The sequence below is a fragment of the Rutidosis leptorrhynchoides genome, chromosome 6 (genome assembly GCF_046630445.1).
Source record: "Rutidosis leptorrhynchoides isolate AG116_Rl617_1_P2 chromosome 6, CSIRO_AGI_Rlap_v1, whole genome shotgun sequence".
NCBI lineage: Eukaryota > Viridiplantae > Streptophyta > Magnoliopsida > Asterales > Asteraceae > Rutidosis > Rutidosis leptorrhynchoides.
Window position 1 is genome coordinate 146,503,545 of NC_092338.1, and position 24,772 is coordinate 146,528,316.

Sequence of the window (24,772 nt, forward strand, 5' to 3'; positions counted from 1 at the left end):
AAATGTGCTGATGAATCCTGACCGACTCTAGACAAGATTTCCTCAATCATATCCTCTGGTAGATCTTCTAAAATATTCGGTTGTCTACCCTTAACGTCCATTTTGTTTTTATACTGTAAAATAGAAAAGGATTAGATTCGTAATAACAAATAATACAAGCAATTTTTACATAGAACATAAAAGTACAAGCACACTACAATACATTTATTACACAACATGCTCACACCCCTCTAATCAGAATCACTGGTTTCTTCTTCTTCGGACTTGGTTCTTTTTCCTAATCTTCTAGGGATATTTGATGTTCCTCTAATACGAGTCATCGTTTTCCACAATGATTTAGAAAAACCTGGTGGTTTAGAGGTTCCCGGGTTATTGTCACGATATTGAAAATACGGGTGTTGACGGTACATATAAAGTTCATCGGGGTCGGAATCAAATTTCTCTATTTTGATGCCTTTTCCCTTATTATTTTCTTTTACCTCATTAAATTGGGTCTGGGTAATTTCTATAACATCATTGGAATCCTCATCAGGATCCGATTCATCGGAAAATTGGTAATTTTCTCAATATTTTGCTTCCTTAGCGGAAACACCATTGACCATTATTAACTTTGGTCCATTGGTTGAGGATTTTCTTTTATTTGACCAGTTTTCTGTGGTTCCTACTATTCTCCCCTCCGGAACCTCTTCTTCTTCCAGTTCCTCTTCTTCCGGTTCCTCTTCTTCCGGTTCCGTTTCCTCTTCTTCCGGTTCTTTGGGAACTTGTGAATCTTGCCAATATATATTCGACTCTTCGTTATTATTAGGTGAGTCAATGGGATTTGTGCTAGAGGTAGACATCTATCACACAATATCAAACATGTTAAGAGATTAATATATCACATAATATTTACATGTTAATAATATATAGTTTCCAACAAAAATGTTAAGCAATCATTTTAAAAGAAAACACGGTCGAAGTCCAGACTCACTAATGCATCCTAACAAACTCGATAAGACACACTAATGCAAATTTTCTGGTTCTCTAAGACCAACGCTCTGATACCAACTGAAACGTCCCATTCATATCAATTATAAACGTTCCATATTAATTGATTTCGTTGCGAGGTTTTGACCTCTATATGAGACGTTTTTCAAAGACTACATTCATTTTTAAAACAACCATAACTTTTATTTTATCAATAAAGGTTTTAAAAGCATTACGTAGATTATCAAATAATGATAATATAAAATATACTGTTTACACATAACCATTACATAATGGTTTACAACAGAAATATATTACATCGACATATGTTTCTTGAATGCAGTTTTTACACAATATCATACAAACATGGACTCCAAATCTTTTCCTTATTTTAGTATGCTACAGCAGAAGCTCTTAGTATTCACCTGAGAATAAACATGCTTTAAACGTCAACAAAAATGTTGGTGAGTTATAGGTTTAACCTATATATATCAAATCGTAACAATAGACCACAAGATTTCATATTTCAATACACATCCCATACATAGAGATAAAAATCATTCATATGGTGAACACCTGGTAACCGACATTAACAAGATGCATATATAAGAATATCCCCATCATTCAGGGACACCCTTCGGATATGATATAAATTTCAAAGTACTAAAGCATCCGGTACTTTGGATGGGGTTTGTTAGGCCCAATAGATCTATCTTTAGGATTCGCATCAATTAGGGTGTCTGTTCCCTAATTCTTAGATTACCAGACTTAATAAAAAGGGGCATATTCGATTTCGATAATTTAACCATAGAATGTAGTTTCACGTACTTGTGTCTATTTTGTAAATCATTTATAAAACCTGCATGTATTCTCATCCCAAAAATATTAGATTTTAAAAGTGGGACTATAACTCACTTTCACAGATATTTCCTTCCTCCGAAATAAGACTTGGCCACGAATCGATTCACGAACCTACACAAATATGTACATATATATCAAAGTATGATCAAAATATAATTACAACCATTTTTATTATGTTTTAAAGATTTGAGTGTATTAAGTCAGCTGTCCTCGTTAATAACCTACAACTAGTTGTCCACAGTTAGATGTACAGAAATAAATCGATATATATTATCTTGAATCAATCCACGACCCAGTGTATACATGTCTCAGGATAGATCACAACTCAAAGTATATATATTTTTGGAATCAACCTCAACCATTTATAACTAACTCCAACATTACTGCATATAGTGTCTATGGTTGTTCCAAATAATATATATACATGGGTCGATATGATATGTCAAAACATTTGCATATGTGTCTATGGTATCCCAAGATTACATAATATATTAGAATACATGTATAATACAATATAAGTTAGCTAGGATATGATTTGTATAGATTTGTTAAACATTTCTCGTAGCTAAAAAGATCAAAAATATCCAATCTTGTTTTACCCATAACTTTTTCATTTTAAATCCGTTTTGAGTGAATCAAATTGCTATGGTTTCATATTGAACTCTAATTTAAGAATACAAACAGAAAAAGTATAGGTTTATAGTCAGAAATTTAAGTTACATGTCAATTACTAAAGAGGTAGTCATTTCCGTCGAAAGAACGACATCTTGATGACCATTTTGAAAAACATACTTTCACTTTGAGTTTAACCAAGATTTTTGGATATAGTTTCATGTTCATATGAAAAATCATTTTCTCAGAAGAATAACTTTTAAATCAAAGTTTATCATAGTTTTTAATTATCCAAACCAAAACAGCCCCCGGTTTCACTACGACGGCGTGTATTCGATTTTATGGTGTTCATCGTGTTTCCAGGTTTTAAATCATTAAGTTAGCATATCATATAGATATAGAACATGTGTTTAGTTGATTTTAAAAGTCAAGTTAGAAGGATTAACTTTTCTTTGCGAACAAGTTTAGAATTAACTAAACTATGTTCTAGTGATTACAAGTTTAAACCTTCGAATAAGATAGCTTTATATGTATGAATCGAATGATGTTATGAACATCATTAATACCTCAAGTTTTCTGGATAAAACTACTAGAAATGAGAAAAATGGATCTAGCTTCAAAGGATCCTTGGATGGCTTGAAAGTTCTTGAAGCAGAATCATGACACGAAAACAGTTCAAGTAAGATTTTCACTCGAAATAAGATTGTTATAGTTGTAGAAATTGAATCAAAGTTTGAATATGAATATTACCTTGAATTAGAAAGATAACCTACTATAAATAACAAAGGTTCCTTGATCTTAGATGATTACTTGGAATGGATTAGAAAGCTTGGAAGTAGACTTGCAAACTTAGAAGTATTCTTGACTTTTATGAAACTAAACTTATGGAAATTATGAAGAACACTTAGAACTTGAAGATGGAACTTGAGAGAGATCAATTAGATGAAGAAAATTGAAGAATTAAAGTGTTTGTAGGTGTTTTTGGTCGTTGGTATATGGATTAGATATAAAGGATATGTAATTTTGTTTTCATGTAAATAAGTCATGAATGATTACTAATATTTTTGTAATTTTATGAGATATTTCATGCTAGTTGCCAAATGATGGTTCCCACATGTGTTAGGTGACTCACATGGGCTGCTAAGAGCTGATCATTGGAGTGTATATACCAATAGTACATACATCTAAAATCTGTGTATTGTACGAGTACGAATACGGGTGCATACGAGTAGAATTGTTGATGAAACTGAACGAGGATGTAATTGTAAGCATTTTTGTTAAGTAGAAGTACTTTGATATGTGTCTTGAAGTCTTTAAAAAGTGTAAGAATACATATCAAAACACAACATGTATATACATTCTAATGGAGTCGTTAAGTCTTCGTTAGTCGTTACATGTAAGTGTTGTTTTGAAACCTTTAAGTTAACGATCTCAATTAATGTTGTTAACCCAATGTTTATTATATCAAATGAGATGTTAAATTATTATATTATCATGATATTATGATGTATGAATATCTCTTAATATGATATATACATTAAAATATCGTTACAACGATAATCGTTACATATAAGTCTCGTTTCGTAATTCTTGAGTTAGTAGTCTTGTTTTTACATATGTAGTTCATTGTTAACACCCTTAATGATATATTTAAATATCATTTTATCATGTTAAATATAGTGTATCAATATCTTAATATGATACATATGTATTTAGTAGACGTTATCATAACGATAATCGTTATATATATCATTTCGAGTTTCTTAACTTAGTAATCTCATTTCTTATGTATATCAAACATTGTTAATATACTTAGTGAGATACTTACTCATCATAATCTCATGTCAACCATATATATATGTCTATATATACCACAACATGTAGTTTTTACAAATTTATAACGTTCGTGAATCGCCGGTCAACTTGGGTGATCAATTGTCTATATGAAACTTATTTCATTTAATCAAGTCTTAACAAGTTTGCTTGCTTAACACGTTGGAAACATTTAGTCATGTAAATATCAATCTCAATTAATATATATAAACATGGAAAAGTTCGGGTCACTACAAAAAACTGGGACGAATAAATCCACGATCCGATAATTCTTGCAACTGGTTTTGTAATTATTGCATTTCTGAAGGTGCAAGTCTATATGGGGATCGTGCTACAGGTGTGGCTCCTGGTACGAGATCAATCTGGAATTCTACACATCTGTGTGGAGGTAGCGCAGGTAATTCTTCTGGAAATACTTCGGGATATTCTCTCACAACTGGCACGTCATCGATGCTTCTTTCTTCAGTATCGATCTTCTTTACGTGTGCCAGAATAACATAACAACCCTTTCTTATAAGTTTCTGGGCCTTCATACAGCTGATAAGGTTCAGCTTCGAGTTTCTCTTCTCCCCATAAATCATTAATGACGTTTCATCCTTACGAGGGATGCGGATCACTTTCTCAGCGCAAACAACTTCCGCACTTGTTTTGGACATCCAGTCCATGCCAACGATTACGTCAAAACTTCCTAATTCTACGGGTATTAAATCGATTTTGAAGGTTTCACCAGCGAGATTTATTTCACAACCATGGAACATTTTATCGGCTTTTATCAATTTACAATTAGCTAATTCAATAGTATATTTATCGTCTAGAGGCAATGATGCACATTTCAGTTTAGAACTAAAGTCTTTACACATATAACTTCTATCAGCACCCGTATCAAACATAATAGAAGCTAGTTGATTGTTAACGGTAAACGTACCCGTAACAAGATCAGGGTCCTCACACGCTTCGCTGACATTAATGTTAGACGCCCTTCCCCGTGCGGGTTCTTTATTCTTATCATTATCGGGGCATTGATTTTTAAAGTGACCAGGCTTCCCACATCCAAAACATTTCTTGACATCGGTCATTTTTGTCTTTACTTCAGAAACGGTGGTATAACAATCTTTCGCCACATGTCCTTTCTTGTTGCATTTATCACAGATCACCTGGCAATAACCTGAATAATGGGTGTAACATCTTTTGCAAAATGGATGGGTCCCTTATAGTTTGGACTAGCAGTTGCCCCATCTTGTTTACCTTTAAAAGTCTCTCACCTCTTCAGGTGAGTACTTTTGCCCTTATAGTCTTCCCATTTCCTCTTTCCTTCAGTTGTATTGACTTCGGTAATTGGTGCCTTAATCGAACTCTCCGTGATCTGGTCCATGAGTTGGTGTGCCATTGTCATGGCTTCCTGCATTGTATTCGGTTTGGACGATGTAACATTTCCTTTGATATTGATTGACAAACCGTGAATATACATCTCTATCTTCCGTTTCTTGTTTGGCACTAATTCGGGACATAACAAGGCTAGTTCCATGAAACGCTTTTCATAGTTCTTGAGATTCGCACCGAAAACCTTTAGATTACGTAGCTCAGTCTCCATCTTTCTAATCTCGTTTTGGGCAAATATTCTTCAATTAGCATCTTTTTCAGTTCTTCCCAAGAGATATCGTATGTGGTATCTACTCCTTCGGCTTTAGCATAATTGTTCCACCAAGTAAGTGCACCGTCTTGTAACGTGCACGAAGCATACTTTGACTTGTCTCCATCCGCACAATTACTTATTTTGAAAACGGAATCTATCTTTTCAAACCATCAGGTTAGACCGACTGGTCCCTCAGTTCCACTAAACGTCTGTGGTTTGCATGCTTGAAAAGTTTTGTATGAGCATCCGTTTTGTGAGTTTATATTCACATCTACTGCTTTGGCTGCTGCTTCGGTTGCTGCCTTGGCTGCTGCTTCGGCTGCTGCTTTTGCCGCCTCGGCTGCAGCAATTCTTTCATTCACACGTTTCTCGACTAGCTCCTCAAACTCAACATCCAACATTTGAGACATGTTTCTTCAATAAACACAACAGATATAATTAATCACGTAGAATATTATAGATGTAGCGAGTAATTAATGGTACATCATGGCATATTAATAATATGAACCCATTATTATAAAAGCTGTTTCTTCTTTATTAGCACTTTATAATTATAACTCGGGTAGTACCTACCCGTTAAGTTCATACATAATAGCTAGTACAAAGAATTAACTACTAAAATCCTAATAATATTCCACTATGAAAAATTATAGCGAGTTACTACTTTATTATGTAATAATAATAATAATAATAATAATAATAATAAGTAGTAATAATACAAATAATCATTCCATGCATTTATTATTAATAAACTAAAATAATACAATACCATACAATACCGATATTTTACATATGCTTATTTTATATAACAAGATAGAGTAGCACACATAAGCAATAGAATAGCGCATGGAAGATTTATGGTTGCGAGGTCGTTTATTTAGACCTATCAGAAGCTTCTTCCCATTTGGTTCTCTCTGCTAATTATTTGTGTGTGCATGGTCCGACAGACATTCTAGCAGTGTATTTAATTTTTGGTCGTGGTTTTGAGGTACCCGTTGCCTCAGTGGGTTTAATACAATAAGGGTGGTTACGGATCGAATGGTCCTGTTCCTTTTTAATAATTAAGGACTTTTTATTTTTGTGGTTCTTTATAGCAAGTTTGAATTCCTTCCTAGTGATTTCTTTTATTTCATTAGCGAAATCCGCCTCTGGGTTTACGGGGAGTTGAGATTCCCCGGCTAACACAATTTCTTCTTTAATAGGTAATGGAACGCCATTTTTAGTTGTGGAAAGAATAGACTCAGTGTCCGATTCAGAATCGTACGAAATGATGGGATTAGAAGAAGTCATCTATCACATAATTGAAACAACAATTATGTTAGCATATAAATATATCACATATAATATTTTTGACAAAAAGATAAGCAAAATTTAGTAAAAACGGATATGCTCATAGTCCAGACTCACTAATGCATCCTAACAATTACCAGTTAAACACATTAATGTAAATTCTAGTTCCCTATAACCTCAAGCTCGGATACCAACTGTAACGACCCGTCAAAATCGCTATTGACGCGGCAAGTTAATCATTGATTCCACAGTGAGGTTTTGACCTCTATATGATACGTTTTGATAAAATATTGCATTCATTAAAATAAGTGACTTTCTAAACATAGAAAGTTATAAATATGTGGGCGAGTGCTTAAGTATAAGCAAATCCCCAAAATACATAAGTCTTTATTTTACAGGTTGACATCACAGTCAATTTATTTATTACACAACGTGATTTTGTTTCGAATGCAATAAACTTTATACAAAGCATGAGAGACTCTATGCAGGCAATAAGCACATCACAGCAGAAGCAGTCTAAGGACCTGAGAATAAAAACATTCTAAAAATGTCAACACGAATGTTGGTAAGCTATAGGTTTAATTGCTCGAGTCATAAATATATAAAGATGGACCACATGATTTCATCAAAAGTTTATCAATAGATTCTACGTAACAGAGCACCCTGGTAACTAAACTTAACGCTATAATGATAATTACCCTATTCGTTTTAATACACGCAAACCAACGTGTCATAACCTCAAATAGCATACATCCGTTAAAAGGCTAGCGCTCTAGCTCGGACGGGGATGTCAAGCCCTATGGATCCATATACAATTATTCGCGCCCACTAGTCCATATCCTATGTACTGGCAGCTACTAGTTACCAAAGCTAAGGGATATTCGGTTTAACTCAGTGTAGAATTAAGTATGTACTTGTGTCTATTGCATTTAAAATAAATTGCATGTATTCTCAGCCTAAAAATATTTAAAGTATTTAAAAAGGGAGACTATAAACTCACTGTTCAATATTGAGGTTCAATATCGTAGGCAATTTACGTAGACATAAAGATAGTGGATGACTGTATGGTTGGTCTTGGATTCACGAACAATACCCCCGAACAATACCCAATATTTTCTTAGTTTACACCGGTTTGAAACTCGAATTAAAAACACCCGTACATAACTTATTATAGTATATAACTTCTAATATTTTGAAATTGATAAAAACTGATACGGAGTAATATTTCTGTATGTTCGCGGATGCATATATATATATATATATATATATATATATATATATATATATATATATATATATATATATATATATATATATATATATATATATATATATATATATATATATATATATATATATATGTAATATAATAATAAATATAATAATATAATAATTATGATAAGATAATATAATAATATAATAATAATAAACGTGTTAAATTAAAAGCCGCCATCACTTTTTATGTCGACAAACATTACACGTTTCGCGTAGATAGGTACGCGGTCCACGTATGGTGTCTTCATGAAAGTTGTAGATTTTTTAGTTACGGACGTCTGGACACCAGAATCACCCTTTTTTGAGTCAGTATGATTTAGTTATGATTTTCATCGTGAAAGTGCGCAGGTTTAGTAATTTCCATCATTTTAACTTGAAATCTTGATACGAAATGTTGTAGTCTTTTGTTGCTCATTAGAAATCTTTATTTTATATTTAACAATATTTAAGTGAGACTAATTATATACACACACGTCAGCTTGCATGATCAAATGTCTAGCTACTTTAAATTTTGTCATCGTCTAATATCAAATCTATATAGATATGCATGTTTATCAAAAGTGAAAAATAGAAAGTCCCACATTTTGTCCAAATACAATCTTGCCATTTTCAATGATATATATATCGAGTTATTTATATAACATATATAATTAAATTATTTATTTAAATTGTTATATATGTATATATATATGTATATATATATATATATATATATATATATATATATATATATATATATATATATATATCGTTGTTCGTGAATCGTCGGAAATGATAAAAGGGTACTTGAACGTGTAAACTAGTTCAAAAAGTTTTAAGACTCAACATAATAGGTCCGTTTATCGTGTCGAAAACATTCTATCCTGTAATTAATTTATTAATGTGAAATTTTCTGGGTCATCACAGTTTTTTTTTTTTATCAATGGACTTAATGGTAAGTTTTATCCTTAAACACGGGACAAGAAGAACTGTGACCTAAACACATGGTAGAGTAATTGCGAAAATTTTAATATAATCAATCAATGAAGTTTTGAAAAAATTTCTAAACGTTTGATGTGACAACATAAACGGAACGAAGTTCTTAGTAAATTTAGAAGTATGTACAACGTGTACCATTTTATATAAAACAATTTGACTAGGTTAAACAACTCAATAAAGGAGTGGTTTTAAAATAATTTTGAAGGTATAATTTAGTATGTACTAACCAAAATAAGTTAAGGTAAATTTATTTATTTGATTTTATACGTACATATGTGATTTTGTAAATTGCATACGTGACAGAAAATCTTACTACTTCTATTTGTCCATAAATCTCATGAGGACTGCCCAATTAAACAAATGTGTAAAAATTCTGATGATAATCTGAGTATTCGTATTTTGGAGGTTACGAGTTGAAGTAAGATCGTAGAAGATCGAGTAGAGGACTTGAATCGTCGTGCGACATTTGACCCACAAATGTTACGAGGTCATGAAAACTAACGAGTTAAATACGGTTTTGACTATTATTAGGACACAAGTCCTTGGGCCAAAACTGTTCACGTGTGAAGCTATCGCTAACAAGTGATGTATGAAGGATAAAGCATGAGATATGTAGTTTGGTTTAAAACGAGTTTCTCGTATCTCAACAATTAAGAAAATGAGTATTTTCCTTACTCATGTAATAACATTGGAATTTCTGAATGAGTGGTGTAAAAATTTTCTTTGACTCGCTTTCTATTCCTCATGTCACAATATTGGAATTTCTATATGAATTAACGTAATATAATCACATTGGCCTGACGCCATTATATTATACTAATTCATAGTTCCATTCTAATAGCACTACATGAGGTCAGGACACACGATCAACCTCGAATTTCCACACAATTTCTCTAAAACTATTTCTTAAACAATGTGCTAAGGATAACACAAGAGACAAAACATCAAAAGTAATGAATAAGAGTAACGATGATATAAAAATGTCTTTGAAGTATCAAGAATCTTTAAATGTCAAGAATGACGTTTCCGGTTTGCAGCCCAAAGCACAAAGGCACAACGGCACAAAGGCACGTAATATAAAAGAATGTTATATACCTAAACATAATAGCTGACATTGAAATGCCGAGCATTTAGAAGTCAATAATGACATCTCACGTAATATAACTCAAACGTTATATGCATAACCATAATAGATGACATAGAAATGTCGAGAATTTCAGAAGTCAAGAATGACATCCCTCGGTTTCACTATCCGAGTTGTTCTTATAAAGATAAACTCTCATGAGTCGGAGAATACGTTTAAATCGGAATGGGAGTTCCTCCCAAATTCAGTAGATAGAAGAGATGTATGTATGGTAACAACATACCTACTTATAGGATACAAATAACCGCATATAATAATACGCTATAGGTCGGGCTGTAGACTAGACTCACTAATGCACCATATTGACTCGGGTAACGACATCAATGCAGCCTAATTCCCTACAACCAAGGCTCTGATACCAACTTTAATGACCCATCAAAGTACACTTGACGACCATCGTTATCTTGGTCCCACAGCTTGATCATAACTCTAAATGAATTTGATAAATAACCTTGCATTCTTTATTTAAAAATGATTTTCTATAAAGGAAACCTACCAAAATATGTAAGTTTAGAAAAACCATAAATACTTAACCAAAAGTTGACCAAAATAAAGTCAACAAACACCTACAATTTAATGTATCAAAATAGAATGCAAGTTAATGTTTAACAAAAGCTGCCATCATAAATATGCAGACTCTCTAAGCATAGCGGAAGCAATCAATCATGAACCTGAGAATAAAACATGCGAGTAACTGTCAACAAAAATGTTGAGTGAATTATAGGTTTTAATCATTGCAAACAATATTTAATTTAAACCATAAAGATTTATGTTTGAAAACATAAAGACTCATTTTGGACCACAAAAATTATATGCTCGAAAACATACAAAACATTATTCCATTAACCCGTGAGCCACCTGGTAATCACTTAACAATTCCATACCCTTAACAAAACCATAAATATACACTGAACATGTGTATCTTCCAAAATACGAAGTACTAATACATTCCGCTTGTAACCGCTAACGCGACTAGCACGAAATGGGGCTGTCAGGCCCGAAAGATCTATCCATAGGATTCGCGTTCACCAGTAGAAATCAGTGATTACAATTACCAGATTAGGGAATATTTTTGTTCGACTCACAATGAATAATTTAAACCAACTTCCACATGTGTCCAATATGAAAAATAAAATGCATGTATTCTCATCCCAAAAGATATAAAATCGAAAAATGGGACTATAACTCACCTTAACGTAAACGAAGTAACCACACAAAAATGTGAACCGCAAATGAGGTAAGTGATCAAGAATGATCACAACGTCGACCTATAAATAAAGTAGGTCGATATAAATAACTAACTTAGGTCAAGTCTTAATATGATAGCTATAGTACTTGTTGCAAATAAACATAGAACAACACTTGGTATGTTTTGGTATGATCAGGACAGCGTATAACCCGTACTTTCAATTTTTTTGGAAAGTTTCTATTTTTGAAAAGTTTCTATTTTAGGAAAGTTTCTATTTTAGGAAAGTTTCTATTTTTGGAAAGTTTTCATATTTAGAAAGTTGCTATTTTTGGAAAGTTTATAACTTAGGAAAGTTTCCTTAATTAGAAAAGTCAACTGAAAGTCAAAGTCAACCGAAAGTCAACTCAAAAGTCAACCTTAGTCAAACTTAGTCAACATTGTGGTTAAAGTGTAAATTACATTAATAATATAAGTTATAAAGTTATTTAAAGTCATAAATGTATAATCATGTCATAACATAAGTTTAATTAAATTAAAATGAATTATTAAAGTTAACATAAGTTTAAATGACATAATTAATATATCATAAGTATTTAATTAAATAATTAAATATTAATCATAATATAAGTATTATTAATTAATAATAAATTTTAATCATATCATAAGTATTATTAATTAATAATGAATTATTAATCATATCATAAGTTTTAATTATAATTAATAAATCATAAGTATTTAATAATTAAATTATAATTAAATAATAACTAAGCCTTATAATAATTAAATAATTAATTAATCTTTATTATAAGTCTTATTATAATAATCTCATAACATAAGTTTAATACTTGTCATAAGTATTTTTCATTAATAATAAAAGTATTATTAATCATAAGTTTAATTAAAAGTTTCATTAAATCATAAGTAATTATTAAATGATATAATAAATGTATATATCATAAGTCTTAAATTAAAATAATTACTTTTATATCATAAGTAATGTAGTAATAATGAAAATCATTATTTATATCCTAAGTTCAAATTTTATAACCATAAGTTTAATTAAACGTTCGTCGGGTCATAACTTGAGCCCCAGGTGTCAGTTTTCAGCGAGTCTTATATATATCCTCGTCTAACCAAACCACCCGACACATTAGTGTACTCAATAACACCCTAAAATCAGTCCCCAAGTTGTGACCTACAGCCATGAATCAACTTGGAACTTTAATCCGTTCAAAATCTTGTTTTAGTCATTCCGGGTGATCCGTGGCTCGGATTCCGATGACCCGAACATGAATGTTCATCCCATCATCAATCCTAACACACTAGTATACCCTAAAGACTCCAAAAGTGGTTAAAAAGTCGAACCAAAACTGAACACAATCGTTTTTATATTTTAATTCCATGAAAACACCATTTTATGCATAACTTAAGTTCCGGGAATCGAAATAACATGAATCCGGAGTCTAAAATCAATGTCTTGATGAGAGGAATACATATAAACACTTTAATTTATCAAGAACATCAGTTAAGTGTACTGAATTGATCAATTAGTCCGCTGTCCCAAATCAAACAAACCGAAAACATGCAATAACGAGTAATTCTATGCATACAATCATTAATCCAACAATACACAAGCACTATACTATCATAATAATCATCAAAAACAGAAAAATTAAATAAAAATCAAAAATCTAGGGTTAGGGTTAGGGTTTATACCCTAATCAAGAATCAAATTGTATGAACGCGTAGATGAGAACGAGAGCAATCCGATTATAGTAAAAGCCCTAAATCTTCAATGCAAAAATCAAAAGATGATGATGATATGGTGTGGTGTTGGTGACGGCACAAAGGAAAAAAAGAAAGGGAGGAGGAAAGTCTAGAGAGAGTATTAGGTATTTCCTTAAAATGTGTAAATGCGATGTTAAAATCAAAATGAGGAAATAATGAGCCTATACCTTCCCCCTTTGATATTTTCGGCCAAAAAAAAAGGGTAGGCCCCCTTAGTAGGCCATCTTGATATAAAGACTAAAAGCTTTTAGCCCGAACGCCCGGACGAAACCTGAAACGCGAAAACACCGCTACGCGATTAAATATTCGGACAGATAACGTACACGCGATAAATAAAATATATAAACACTATATATATAAACATATGATATAAAAATATCATATTTAAAATAAATGGGATTAAAAAATCTCAAAAGTCTGACCGTTGGTTTGAAAACCGAAAAGATTCGCCGGATATAAATCCACGACACGTAGAAACGTACAATTTAAAATACGAATACAAATATTCATATAACATATAATAATTAATATATTATTACAAAAATAATAATATAGGTCATAGAAATGACGTGGCACAAATAACAATTAACGGATGTTAAATAATAAACGGTAGAAGATAACGGAAAAAGTAGGGTTGTGACATACGTATTGGTTATACAGATGAGTGATATGTACGGATTGGATACACAGATGGGTGGTACGTATAGATTGGATATACGGATGGGTGGTACGTACGAACTGAATATACAGATGGGTGATACGTACAGGTAGGATGTGATACGTACGTGTAGGATAAACTTATATAATATACATAGAGATACAAGGTCTATCTGTACGGGTGATGTTCTTGTGATCTACAGGTGTAAAAAACTAGGGTTTTCGTTTCAAATCAATCTACCACTAATATTTTGACACAAAATCTTAATGTGAAACGTTAGAATAGACTAAAATACCTTTGTGACACATAAACTCAAACAACCACTAATATTAACGTGAAAAATCAAGACTTTAACGATTTCCTTCAAACAAGCAAAAACCCAATTTTCCAACTCGTGATTTTGACACAAAAATGATTGAAAAACGATACCAAAGCTCTGATACCACTTTGAAGGATCAATTTAATAGTATAAATCAATCGTTATGACAATATCGAGTACGAAATCCTCGATATTGTGTTTTATATCATAAACACTAAAAACACAATGATTGATTCACTTAGAATTAGACTTGTAAACGTTGTAAATCGACAAGACTAGGTACTAGATGAGTTAGAATGATAGGATATGGCTAGGGTTGAGTTATGGTGTGTAACTTTGACATGGAAACCGGAACCCTATATTTATAGTGTCTGTCGACTTATCCATACGGATACATCATTGATCCGTACGGATGTACCTATATCCGTATACATCTGTCTCTATCCGTATAGACAGGGGCGGCCCTGGTGAGTGGCGAAGCGTGCGACCGCACCAGGCATAAAAAAATTAGGGCATCAAATTTTCAGTTCATGCGACGTTATATTAAAAAAAATTCGATGAGTTGCGTGATTATGATGACTATATTATGTTTTTAGTAAGGATTCACCTATTATTCACTTTCATTAAAAAAAAATTCAAGCTTTGTTAGGTTTGCTTTAATGGAGTTTTAACTGTAGCGACCCGACAAAATCGTCATTGACGGCGCCGTCTACTTAGATCCCGTTACGTGGTCATAAGTCTTTAAAATGACATTTGACCAAAATATGTCGCATTCATTTCAAATGTAAAAGTGTTTCAAGTTTACAAAGGTAGTTCCACGACTAGTTACATTACAATGTTTAACGTACAAATGAAACCTATGCGACACTATTTTGAAAGTAATCCAAAAGATGCTCCATGTATGCATATACACTCGACATCCAAGCAAGTATCAAAAAGAGTGCGGAAGCATGTATCACATAGCGTTTAAGGACCTGAGAAAACATATAGAAAACTATCAATGAAAAACGTTGGTGAAATCATAGGTGTATTAGTAACGTTGTTTTTGAACCACAAGATTTAATATAGTTGATTATCCAAATCATTTGTATTCCAAAAGTATGTTCGCGAGCACCCAATTATCAAGACTTAACTGTTTTGTACCCTGTTACGTAGTGTTAGGACATACACTATACTCGAAAATATATTTCATCCGCTAACGGTAGCGAACCGTCCGAATGAGGCTCGTCAAGCCCATGTGATCACATAATATAAGTTCTCGCTTATACCCTGCAAGTGTAACTAATGATAATTGAATTGAGGCTTTTTGTTCAAACTCGCACGTGGAATGTTTGTTTTCGTACTTGTGTTCAAAGTATAAAAGTATGATACGTATATGTTTCTCATCCCATAGTTTAAAGCGTAAAAGTTGTTGAAAAGGTGGGACTATGATCTCACCTTGAGTGCAAGCGTATAAAAGTACTTCACAAGTAAACGTGTGCAAGGACGAATGCTAGTCTTGACCTAAACAAGTAGGTCGTATCAATAACGGTAAACACGATTGGTCAAAGTGTTCAATTAGTCCAATGGCTCGCTACGACTCGATTATAATATCATGTGAATCAAATTGTCATGTTTCATGCAAGGTACAAGTATAAAAGTATGTTAGAATGATTGCATAAGTATTTGGTTAAGTTTGATTAAAAGTCAACTTTGGTAGGGTCAAAGTCAACGAAAAAGTCAACACATTCGGGTCGGGTCCCGAACTATTTTTATGAGGTTTTTATTCATATATAAGCATGTTAGAATAAGTTACATGTGAATCGGAGGTGCGTAGCATAGCAAACATTTTTTGTAAAAGTGTAGGCTTGGTCAGAACCCAAACACAGTAAATGCCGCGCCGCGACCAAAGAGTGCCGCGCCGCGGCAATCAACGTGATCTGATGCCTGGTCTGTTTCAATTTTCCAAGTCCCAAACCAATTTTCATTTAAACACAAAATGCAAACCGTAAACTCTTATGACACGTATCTTATATCGTTGGAAAGGTAATTTGACAAGGGACACAACTAAACACGTTTCAACAATCAAAAACATCATTTGCAAATATTGAGTTTCTAAATTAAATGATCAATTAATGCTCATCATTAATGCTTTAATTTCATAAATGCACAATTATGATTTGGGAATTAAATGCACACATGTGATACGCCGTTTCGTAGATAATTACGCATACCATGCAACTAAATACTTACAGTTAATATTGCAAAGCATTCAATGCATCAAAGATCACATTTAAGGCCACCAAACCCTAACTAACAATCACAAATTTTATAATTTTGTTTATGAAGCTAATCCATGCCAACCTACCTACCAAATTGAAGCTAGTGATGCTAGTAATACATTTAATACATGCATTTTTAACATCTAACAACATTTAAGCAACCAAAACTCAAGATCAAACACACTCATTTCAAGTTTAAGCTAGTTACATCCAAATGACAAGAACAAGCATATAAATCATATATTCATGTTAGACTTGAGCCATAGTCACTAATTAACACTTTTATAAGTTAAAAACATCAAGAACAAAGAATCTAGTGATTTTAGAAAGTTACCCAAACTTGATGTAATCGGTATGGAATCGAAGAGGAAGTTGCAAGGATTCCGAATATGTAATTTGTTTGGATTGGTGCTTGCTCGATTTGATTTAGATGATCAATCTTTGGATTGGTGTTTGAGAGAATTTAGTGAAAGTATTAAAGAAAAAGGAAAATGAAATGGAAAAATGAAAAGAGATGGTGGGTGTTGACTAGTCCATCTAGTCACACCTTTGATCAATTGGCGAAACTAGTCCCTTGAGTTCGGTTGCGGGTGCGTGAATTACCTAAACGAGATGATTTAGAAACGCGTATTAACGGAAGGTGTTATAATTATATAACGGACTTTAAAATAGTTAAACGGAAAGCAAACGGAAAAAGGTGGGATGTTACATTAACCAGCGAAGAAGACGATTACAAAGAAGAATAGGGTCCACATGTCTTAAGAAAACATGGTTTGCTTCTGATTTTTTTACTAAAAACCCTTGAGTTAGTTCAATTTTACACATAGATCCTTAAGCTTAGTAACATTAACTTTATCTCTACTTTTACATATATGGGGTCCATATATATTTAGGGAACACTAATTTCTTTATATAATCATCTATAGTTACCGTTATAAAAAGATTAGAAATAAAGATTTGTGTAAACTAAATGTTTATTGATAATTTTTTGACAAAATAACGAATATTCATATAGAAACGAAGCTTTTTCAAAAAGAAAACGCCAACAAACGAGGAATACAAAGCAATCGAAAAGACTCGGACGTAGAAAGCGACAACCAAACTCAACTATATAATACCGAGCTTCTCTTATCTAAACAAGCCACTAAACATCAAAACTAAACAACATGATCAAACAAGCAAAACGCATTACAAACTAACAAGTACAAATGCACTAAACCTTCTTCATTTTACCGTCAACGATCTCGCTCCTAATATCCTTGCATGAGCGATTCTCGACCTTGTAAGTTAAAACGTTGGACGATACATCTCCAACCAAAGTTGTTGTCGACGGAGCAAGTAAACCACTGTCCACAAGACCTTGAAAAAATCCGACACCATTCGACTTAGTACCCACGACATTAGAGTAACCTCCTCGATCGTCAACTAAAGATTCTTTGAACAATTTTTGTATTACCTCTCCAAAGTCTAGATCTTCAACATAATCATGCAACTTGAACGAGCAAGACTTACCTTCGACTTCACACCCCCCTTAAAACCACATTTAAATTGACAATCATCATTCTTAGACCCTTCAACACTTTAGGAAGCCACACCCAAATCTTTCATCTTCTTCATGTTCAATTGAGAAGCTTGAATACCATCCACCTTTGATGCCCTACTACCCTTGCTCATCTTTTTCATGGTATCCGAAAAACCAACTTCATTCTCCTTTGTAGCCTTGCAACCCGAAAAAGAAGCATTCAAAACAGAAGAAACATTCTGTCCATTGTTGAATACAACCCCACGTTCCAACGAACTAAACTTAATTACCGGAGGGCCTGCGATCGAACACTCCCCCTGATATGGTTCCAACCCATTCACCTCAATCGAATTAGCATTACCAGTAGGACCATTCAAGTTACCGGCTAACGAATCAAAGTGTGAAAATTACACTGATCCCTTATCAAATTGAACACCTTTCTCGATGACCTTCAAATCACTAGTCACCACAAATCTATTTGTGGCTTCCAACAAACGTTTATCATAAGCATCGAAAATAATTCGATTCACATAATTAGGATCCGATAACTCCGAAACCCATACAATACAATTAGAGTAAACCGAATCCACTAAATCAACATCTACTGTATCATGGATGTGCTTCGCATTAGTAGATTTAACGAAAACATAAAGGGTGCCACCGTTACCCAAATCGGATGATGTCAATAACATCTCCAAACAGTGTGGCAACAATCGAAGCGTTATCCTTTGAAGCATAAGAAACTAGTAACCCCGGAATTTCTAACCAAGCATATCGAATTAATAACTAAAATATAATATCACAATCACATTAAAAAAAATTTACATTTGTAAAAAAACAGAACCATAAATATACTTATAATCTTATGATATATACATTTTGATTTTTCAATAAAATCTTACGAGTATATAGTCTAGAGAAAATTATGAAAATAATAAAAATAAAAATAAGCGTAATAAAGATAACAAAAATCAGAATTCTATAGAAAAAATAATGAAAGTCCTGCAAATTTTTATAATGTCTAAGGTTAAATAGTTAGTTATTGGTTTAAAAACTTTAATATGTGCATAAACTGATTGTTTTGTACTCGGGATGATTATACTCCGGACCGGCCCTGCGTACATATGTATCTGATTCGTACGAATGCTTATAAACAATACATCATAAACTTGATACGTAACAACTAAATACAAATGTATTCACATTGTTCAATCATAAACGTAAACATTCAATTCAATAAAATAGGTACTTACGATATGCAGTAAGTGGGCTAGTAGAAGCCAATAAGCATACAAAACTCCACCACATAATTTTGATGACCCCAAACAGAACAGAGTCTCCGGTTGGTCGCTTCTCCTACAAATGACGTCATCATCATCATCGTCTCCAACCGTTTTCCTTACCTCATCATCCATACAACCACGCAGAAGAACAACAACAACAACAACAACAACAACAAGAACCAATGTCCTCATAACAAACACACTCTCACTTCCTTCATCTTCACAGTTGATATCACAACAATGTTCCCTACGGTCAACCAATCATCGGGTGCCACGTAACACCACTAAATCAACTTGTAAAAATCGCCGATCTAATAACGTATTCATGGAATGGCAGGACTGCACGTACTTCTCTACCCCCTCATCTGTTCGTTTCTTCAATCCTTTATTTGTTTTTTTTAATCTTATTATTATTATTGACATTAACATAATTGTAATCTGATTTTCTGTAATCTGTGCAGGGTAAAAATGGAAATAGATGTGCCAATTTCGGTAGCTTATAAGTGTTATCTTGATAGAGAAGCTATTCCTCGTTGGATGCCCTTCATCTCATCTGTTAAGGTACTACAGTACTACCCATTCATTTCTGCCTAGTTTGACTTTTTGATTTCTACTTTAAATATTTGAATGTCATGTTTGTCTTTTGACTTCAGCCATAAAGTTTTACTATGTTATAGAATGCATATAGTGTTAGGAGTTTCTTTGGGAATTTTTTAAAAGTAAAACCCTTTAAAAAGCTCAATTCAACGGTTGGTGGCCTGCCTCCTTTAGTGGAGGTCAGGAGTTCGACCCTCGTTGGCTACATATTAAAAACACAATTTCATCCTGCACATTTCCAACATCGTTTGGGGGTAAAGGGGAGGGGGTTTTACTTGGCCGTGCCCTTGGATCGGTTTCAAGGTTTTCTCCCGGGCAGTGATGGGGGCGGGGTTATTATCGCTGCATCGGCATAGTCGAAACGGGAGATGATCGCAACGGGTGGTTTAGTCCCCCTCGAGTAATCCCAATCGTTGTTCAAAATAAATAAATAAATAAATAACTCAATCATGGTTGTAATAGTCCCCACTAGTTCCAACTAGTCTCAACTCTGGAGTAGTCTCTGGTTTCGCCTATTTATACAGTCAAAGTTTTTAAAAATTTTAGTCGGTCTAAGCCGGATTTAATAGTTAAAAGTCGGCCAACATCGGTTAAAATAGGCCAAAAAATAGTCAAAGTTAGTCAACATCTCCCCGACTAGTCCCCGACTTGACCGAGTAGTCCCTACGTGGTCCAGACCGACTAGTCTTCTACAAGCGACTTTTACAACCTTGAACTCAATATGTGAACTTTTATTATGAAAAGCTTTTCAAAGACGTTATGCGTTAGAGTGAAAAGGTTGGTTAAAACATAGTAAATGAATCGATGTTGTGTCATTAAAAGATCTGTTGAAAGGTTTTGCCCATTGTAAATGCCGTTTTGTAATCATCGATAATTGGTCTGGTACCAGATACATATAGTCTGAAACACCAGTTATAATCATGAGTATTAATAGTTTGTGTAAAATTCATCACTAAGTTACTTGTATTAATAGCACATGTAGCTCGTAAGATAATACACGAAGACATTTTGACCACCATTTCATAAATTTGGACGTTACACCGACTCGTTGGCAACTGTTTTTACCCGACCATAGTCATTTAGAAGGCTTAGCTTAGACTTATCTCATTAATACAAGAGTTGTATTCTATTGATGTCATATAAGCCAACAAATCATATGAGACCTCGTACTCAACCATTCTTAGAAGTCTCATTTTTTATATCATGTGTTAAAGACTTATGATGAGAACAAGTTACTTTAAATAACCGAGTCTACTGGTTTCAGATATTAGAAGACAAGCCTGAGTTATCACGGTGGACTCTCAAGTACACAGCATTCGGGCGTGATCTTGAATTCTCTTGGCTTGCTCGTAATATGCAGCCAATCCCAAATCAAAAGATCCATTGGAGATCTGTAGAAGGTCTTCCCAACAGGTAACCATTAACTATTTGGTTAGAATTATAAATAAAAAGCTGTAACGATCCATCACGCATATTTCATTTCATTAATAACAAAATTTTGAAATGCTTTTTTTTTTTTTCTTTTGTCACAGAGGAGCAGTGCGATTTTTTCCCAAAGGTTCTTCATCATGTTTAGTTGAAGTAAGTCTCTCTGATCACAAATAGTACTTAAATTACATCTTACTGATGTGTTAATGAAATCTTTGTTTTTACAGCTTACTGTTTCATATGAAGTGCCACAATTATTAGCGCCCGTGGCAGCTGTAAGTACTTTTTTGTCATCTACATTTTTTTTTTTTTTTTTTTTTGAGATAATAGAGTTGATCTAACAAAGTATTTTAATGTCAACTACAAGCAGGCGTTACAACCTTTCACAGAAAACTTGTTGGGGCGTGGCTTGCAACGGTTTGCAAATTTTGCAATAAGTTATCAACCAGATTCAGCTTGAGATTTGTTACTCCATATTTAGTATGTACAATAAGATCACATTCATTATTATGTACAGATCAATTCTGACATGCATTGGCTTAATTATATTCATACAACTTTTAAAGCAATAACTGGGAATATGTTTATTGTTGAATTAAGTAGTCTGCCATAATGTACATACAAAAATATGCCTTTGGATGATAATCCAGGCTAGACAACCATTGTTCACTCATCTATTAACAACCGACACGTGGCTGAAAAAACTATTAGCTGCAAAAATACAAATTTTAACTCATCTTTTTAGTAAACTCTTAAAACTGTGCAACGCCTGTGTCGAAATGCTGAAACATTTCAACTTGTGTTGTGATGTTGTGTCTCTAAGATGATCCATTGAAGTAAAACAGACAACAATTACAGTGAGATTATCATATGTGCCGAGACGAAGGGCTTCCCTGATGAGATCTTTAGCACACTGTTCAGGATCATCATGACGACGTAAGCCACGTCGCACAAAGTTGACTGCTTGTTGACTTGACATCACGTCAAAAAGCCCGTCACATCCGATTATCAGGAACTCGTCTTCTTCTGTTAGCACTATCTGATTAATTTCTGGTTCCGCGATAAGAGGTGATGTGGACCCACATGGTAATTTCATGTCCCAGTCTCCTAACGCACGGGTTACAGAGAGAACACCGTTAAGGTATCCATCATACACAAACGCTCCAAGTTCTAGAACGCGTTTTCGTTCTGAAGGATTTGTTGGTCTGTGATCTTCTGACATGTTTATTGCTTCGCCCTTTCTGCAAACGACAGCTCGACAGTCGCCAGCGTTGGCTACCACAAGACGCCTACACATAGAAAGAATATTATCAGATGTATTTAAGGTACTATTAATACACTAATTCTGATATATTAACCAATGGCTCATTAACTAAAATCAAGGTTGCAAAACTTGCTACTCGGGGAGTACTCGTCTGGAGATTTAGGAAGGATTAATCGGGGATTAGTCGGATTGACTATTTTATACATCTAAATAATAAATTTCAAAATTATATGTGTGAATATAGAAGAAACCATAAACATAAACTGCAACTTAAATGCCTAAAAACGTACACATAATCATTCATTTGTCCAAAAGATTCTAAAATCTTAGTTTAAATTCATATTAGAATGTTGACCGATTTTGACCCATTAACCGACGTTGACTGATTAATCAGACTAATTTGAAAAATCGGATGTGTCTGTTTTTAGAAAGGAGTAATCGGAGACTAATTGAGAGTAATCGGGGCTTTTTACAAAAGTGACTGAAATAAACATAAACATTCAATTATAAATTGCCACAAATTTATGCATAAAAGTGATCATTATAGGCAACCATTTGGACTATCAGTAAACCACAAATTATCAATACCTTCCTAACAATAGAGCTGTTAAAGCAGTAGTCCCAGATGCAGTGCTGATGCAGGAGTCATCAGCTAGCGCAAGATCAGCCGAAAGAAACGCTTTGCGAAGGGAACTTTCGACATCATCAACTTGAGATACTTGTGTGTTTTCGAAAAAGATCCGTCGGACGTTATTTCTGACATAGGATGCTGCTTCAGGTCCTCCATGACCATCAAATACCTGCACCACCCAACATTAGTACGTTTTAACAGAGTATTCGGAATTGTATATTTTTAGAATTATGTGTCTAAAACTTATAAAACTTTCACCCAAAATTCAACTAAATAAAAAGTTTATATTCTATTTTTGAACTTTCAGGTATTGCTAAGCAGAAAATTGTTCAATAAATGCGAGTAGACACAACAGAAACAAAATATGACGTACTCCGTAAAAGGCAGTAATCTTTGAGGGAGAACCTAAATATGCAGATACATCATCTATCACTATATGCTCATCTTCCATGTATCTTCGAGGTCCGATATCTGCGTAACTCCCGGATCTAATGCTTGGAAAAACTTTTAATTCAACCGCAGATTCAGATACTGATATTTTATCCTGGTTAACAAAACAGTAATCAATCAATTTTAACAGACCGTAATTTCAATAATCAACAAAGTTAAATAAAGGAATTTAGTTTAAATATGAGATTTATTCAAGTACTAAATAACTAACTTGGTGAGTAACGTCGTCGTTTTGTTTAACGGCCATAACATCTACTGCTACTGCTGCTGCGGCTACCATGTTGTTAACGGAATCAATCAAATCAAATTAAATTGAAACAAAACAAATGGTATGCGATTTATGATGTGATGCTAGTTCTGGAAGGGTTGTTTTGTATGTGATTTTGACTTGTTCGGTTGTAAAAATTTGTTGGATGTGTATATAAAAATAATAATAATAAATGTATTTATATGTGATCGTAAATTAAGAGAAAAGTCGTTGCACACGTTTTGTGATTGTCAACCACCACCAACGCCGTTTGTTTATTCCGTTATCACACATGGAGAATCTTATTTTACAAAAACTTAAATTTCAGTTTCAACTAGAAAAATACCGGCCCGCGCGATGTCGCGGGGTCTTTCGAATTTCATGTTCATATTTAACGTAGCGTTATGTATTTACATATTTAAAAACGCGTTACTACGGGTATGTTTGGAAACACGTGGTTAATACCTAATATACCTAATAGATTCCGTGTTTTTAACGCCAGAAAAATCGCATAAATAAAGGAATAGAACCATCGATATGATG

The 24,772-nt window shown here is 33.4% G+C and overlaps 2 protein-coding genes across 2 annotated transcripts; one reads left to right on the forward strand and one right to left on the reverse strand.

The window, feature by feature from the left end:
- Positions 1 to 19,799: 19,799 nt before the first annotated feature.
- LOC139851661 (uncharacterized) lies at positions 19,800 to 22,257 on the forward strand. Its single transcript, XM_071840758.1, has 6 exons — positions 19,800 to 19,957; positions 20,074 to 20,173; positions 21,474 to 21,622; positions 21,742 to 21,790; positions 21,865 to 21,912; positions 22,008 to 22,257. Exons 1-6 carry the CDS (start codon positions 19,938 to 19,940, stop codon positions 22,095 to 22,097), a joined length of 456 nt encoding a protein of 151 aa, XP_071696859.1. The 5' UTR covers positions 19,800 to 19,937; the 3' UTR covers positions 22,098 to 22,257.
- LOC139851660 (probable protein phosphatase 2C 2) lies at positions 22,184 to 24,383 on the reverse strand. Its single transcript, XM_071840757.1, has 4 exons — positions 24,194 to 24,383; positions 23,906 to 24,076; positions 23,490 to 23,701; positions 22,184 to 22,926 (listed from the first exon to the last, which is right to left on the reverse strand). Exons 1-4 carry the CDS (start codon positions 24,260 to 24,262, stop codon positions 22,371 to 22,373), a joined length of 1,008 nt encoding a protein of 335 aa, XP_071696858.1. The 5' UTR covers positions 24,263 to 24,383; the 3' UTR covers positions 22,184 to 22,370.
- Between the last annotated feature and the right edge of the window lie 389 nt (positions 24,384 to 24,772).

Coding starts and splice junctions, on each gene's coding strand:
- LOC139851661 (XM_071840758.1), top strand. CDS start 19,938: ATGGAATGGCAGGACTGCAC. Junction 21,791..21,864: donor CTTCATCATGTTTAGTTGAA/GTAAGTCTCTCT, acceptor TTGTTTTTACAG/CTTACTGTTTCATATGAAGT. Junction 21,913..22,007: donor TATTAGCGCCCGTGGCAGCT/GTAAGTACTTTT, acceptor AACTACAAGCAG/GCGTTACAACCTTTCACAGA.
- LOC139851660 (XM_071840757.1), bottom strand. CDS start 24,262: ATGGTAGCCGCAGCAGCAGTAGCAGTAGATGTTATGGCCGTTAAACAA. Junction 24,077..24,193: donor ACGACGACGTTACTCACCAA/GTTAGTTATTTA, acceptor TTTGTTAACCAG/GATAAAATATCAGTATCTGA. Junction 23,702..23,905: donor AGATTACTGCCTTTTACGGA/GTACGTCATATT, acceptor TGGGTGGTGCAG/GTATTTGATGGTCATGGAGG.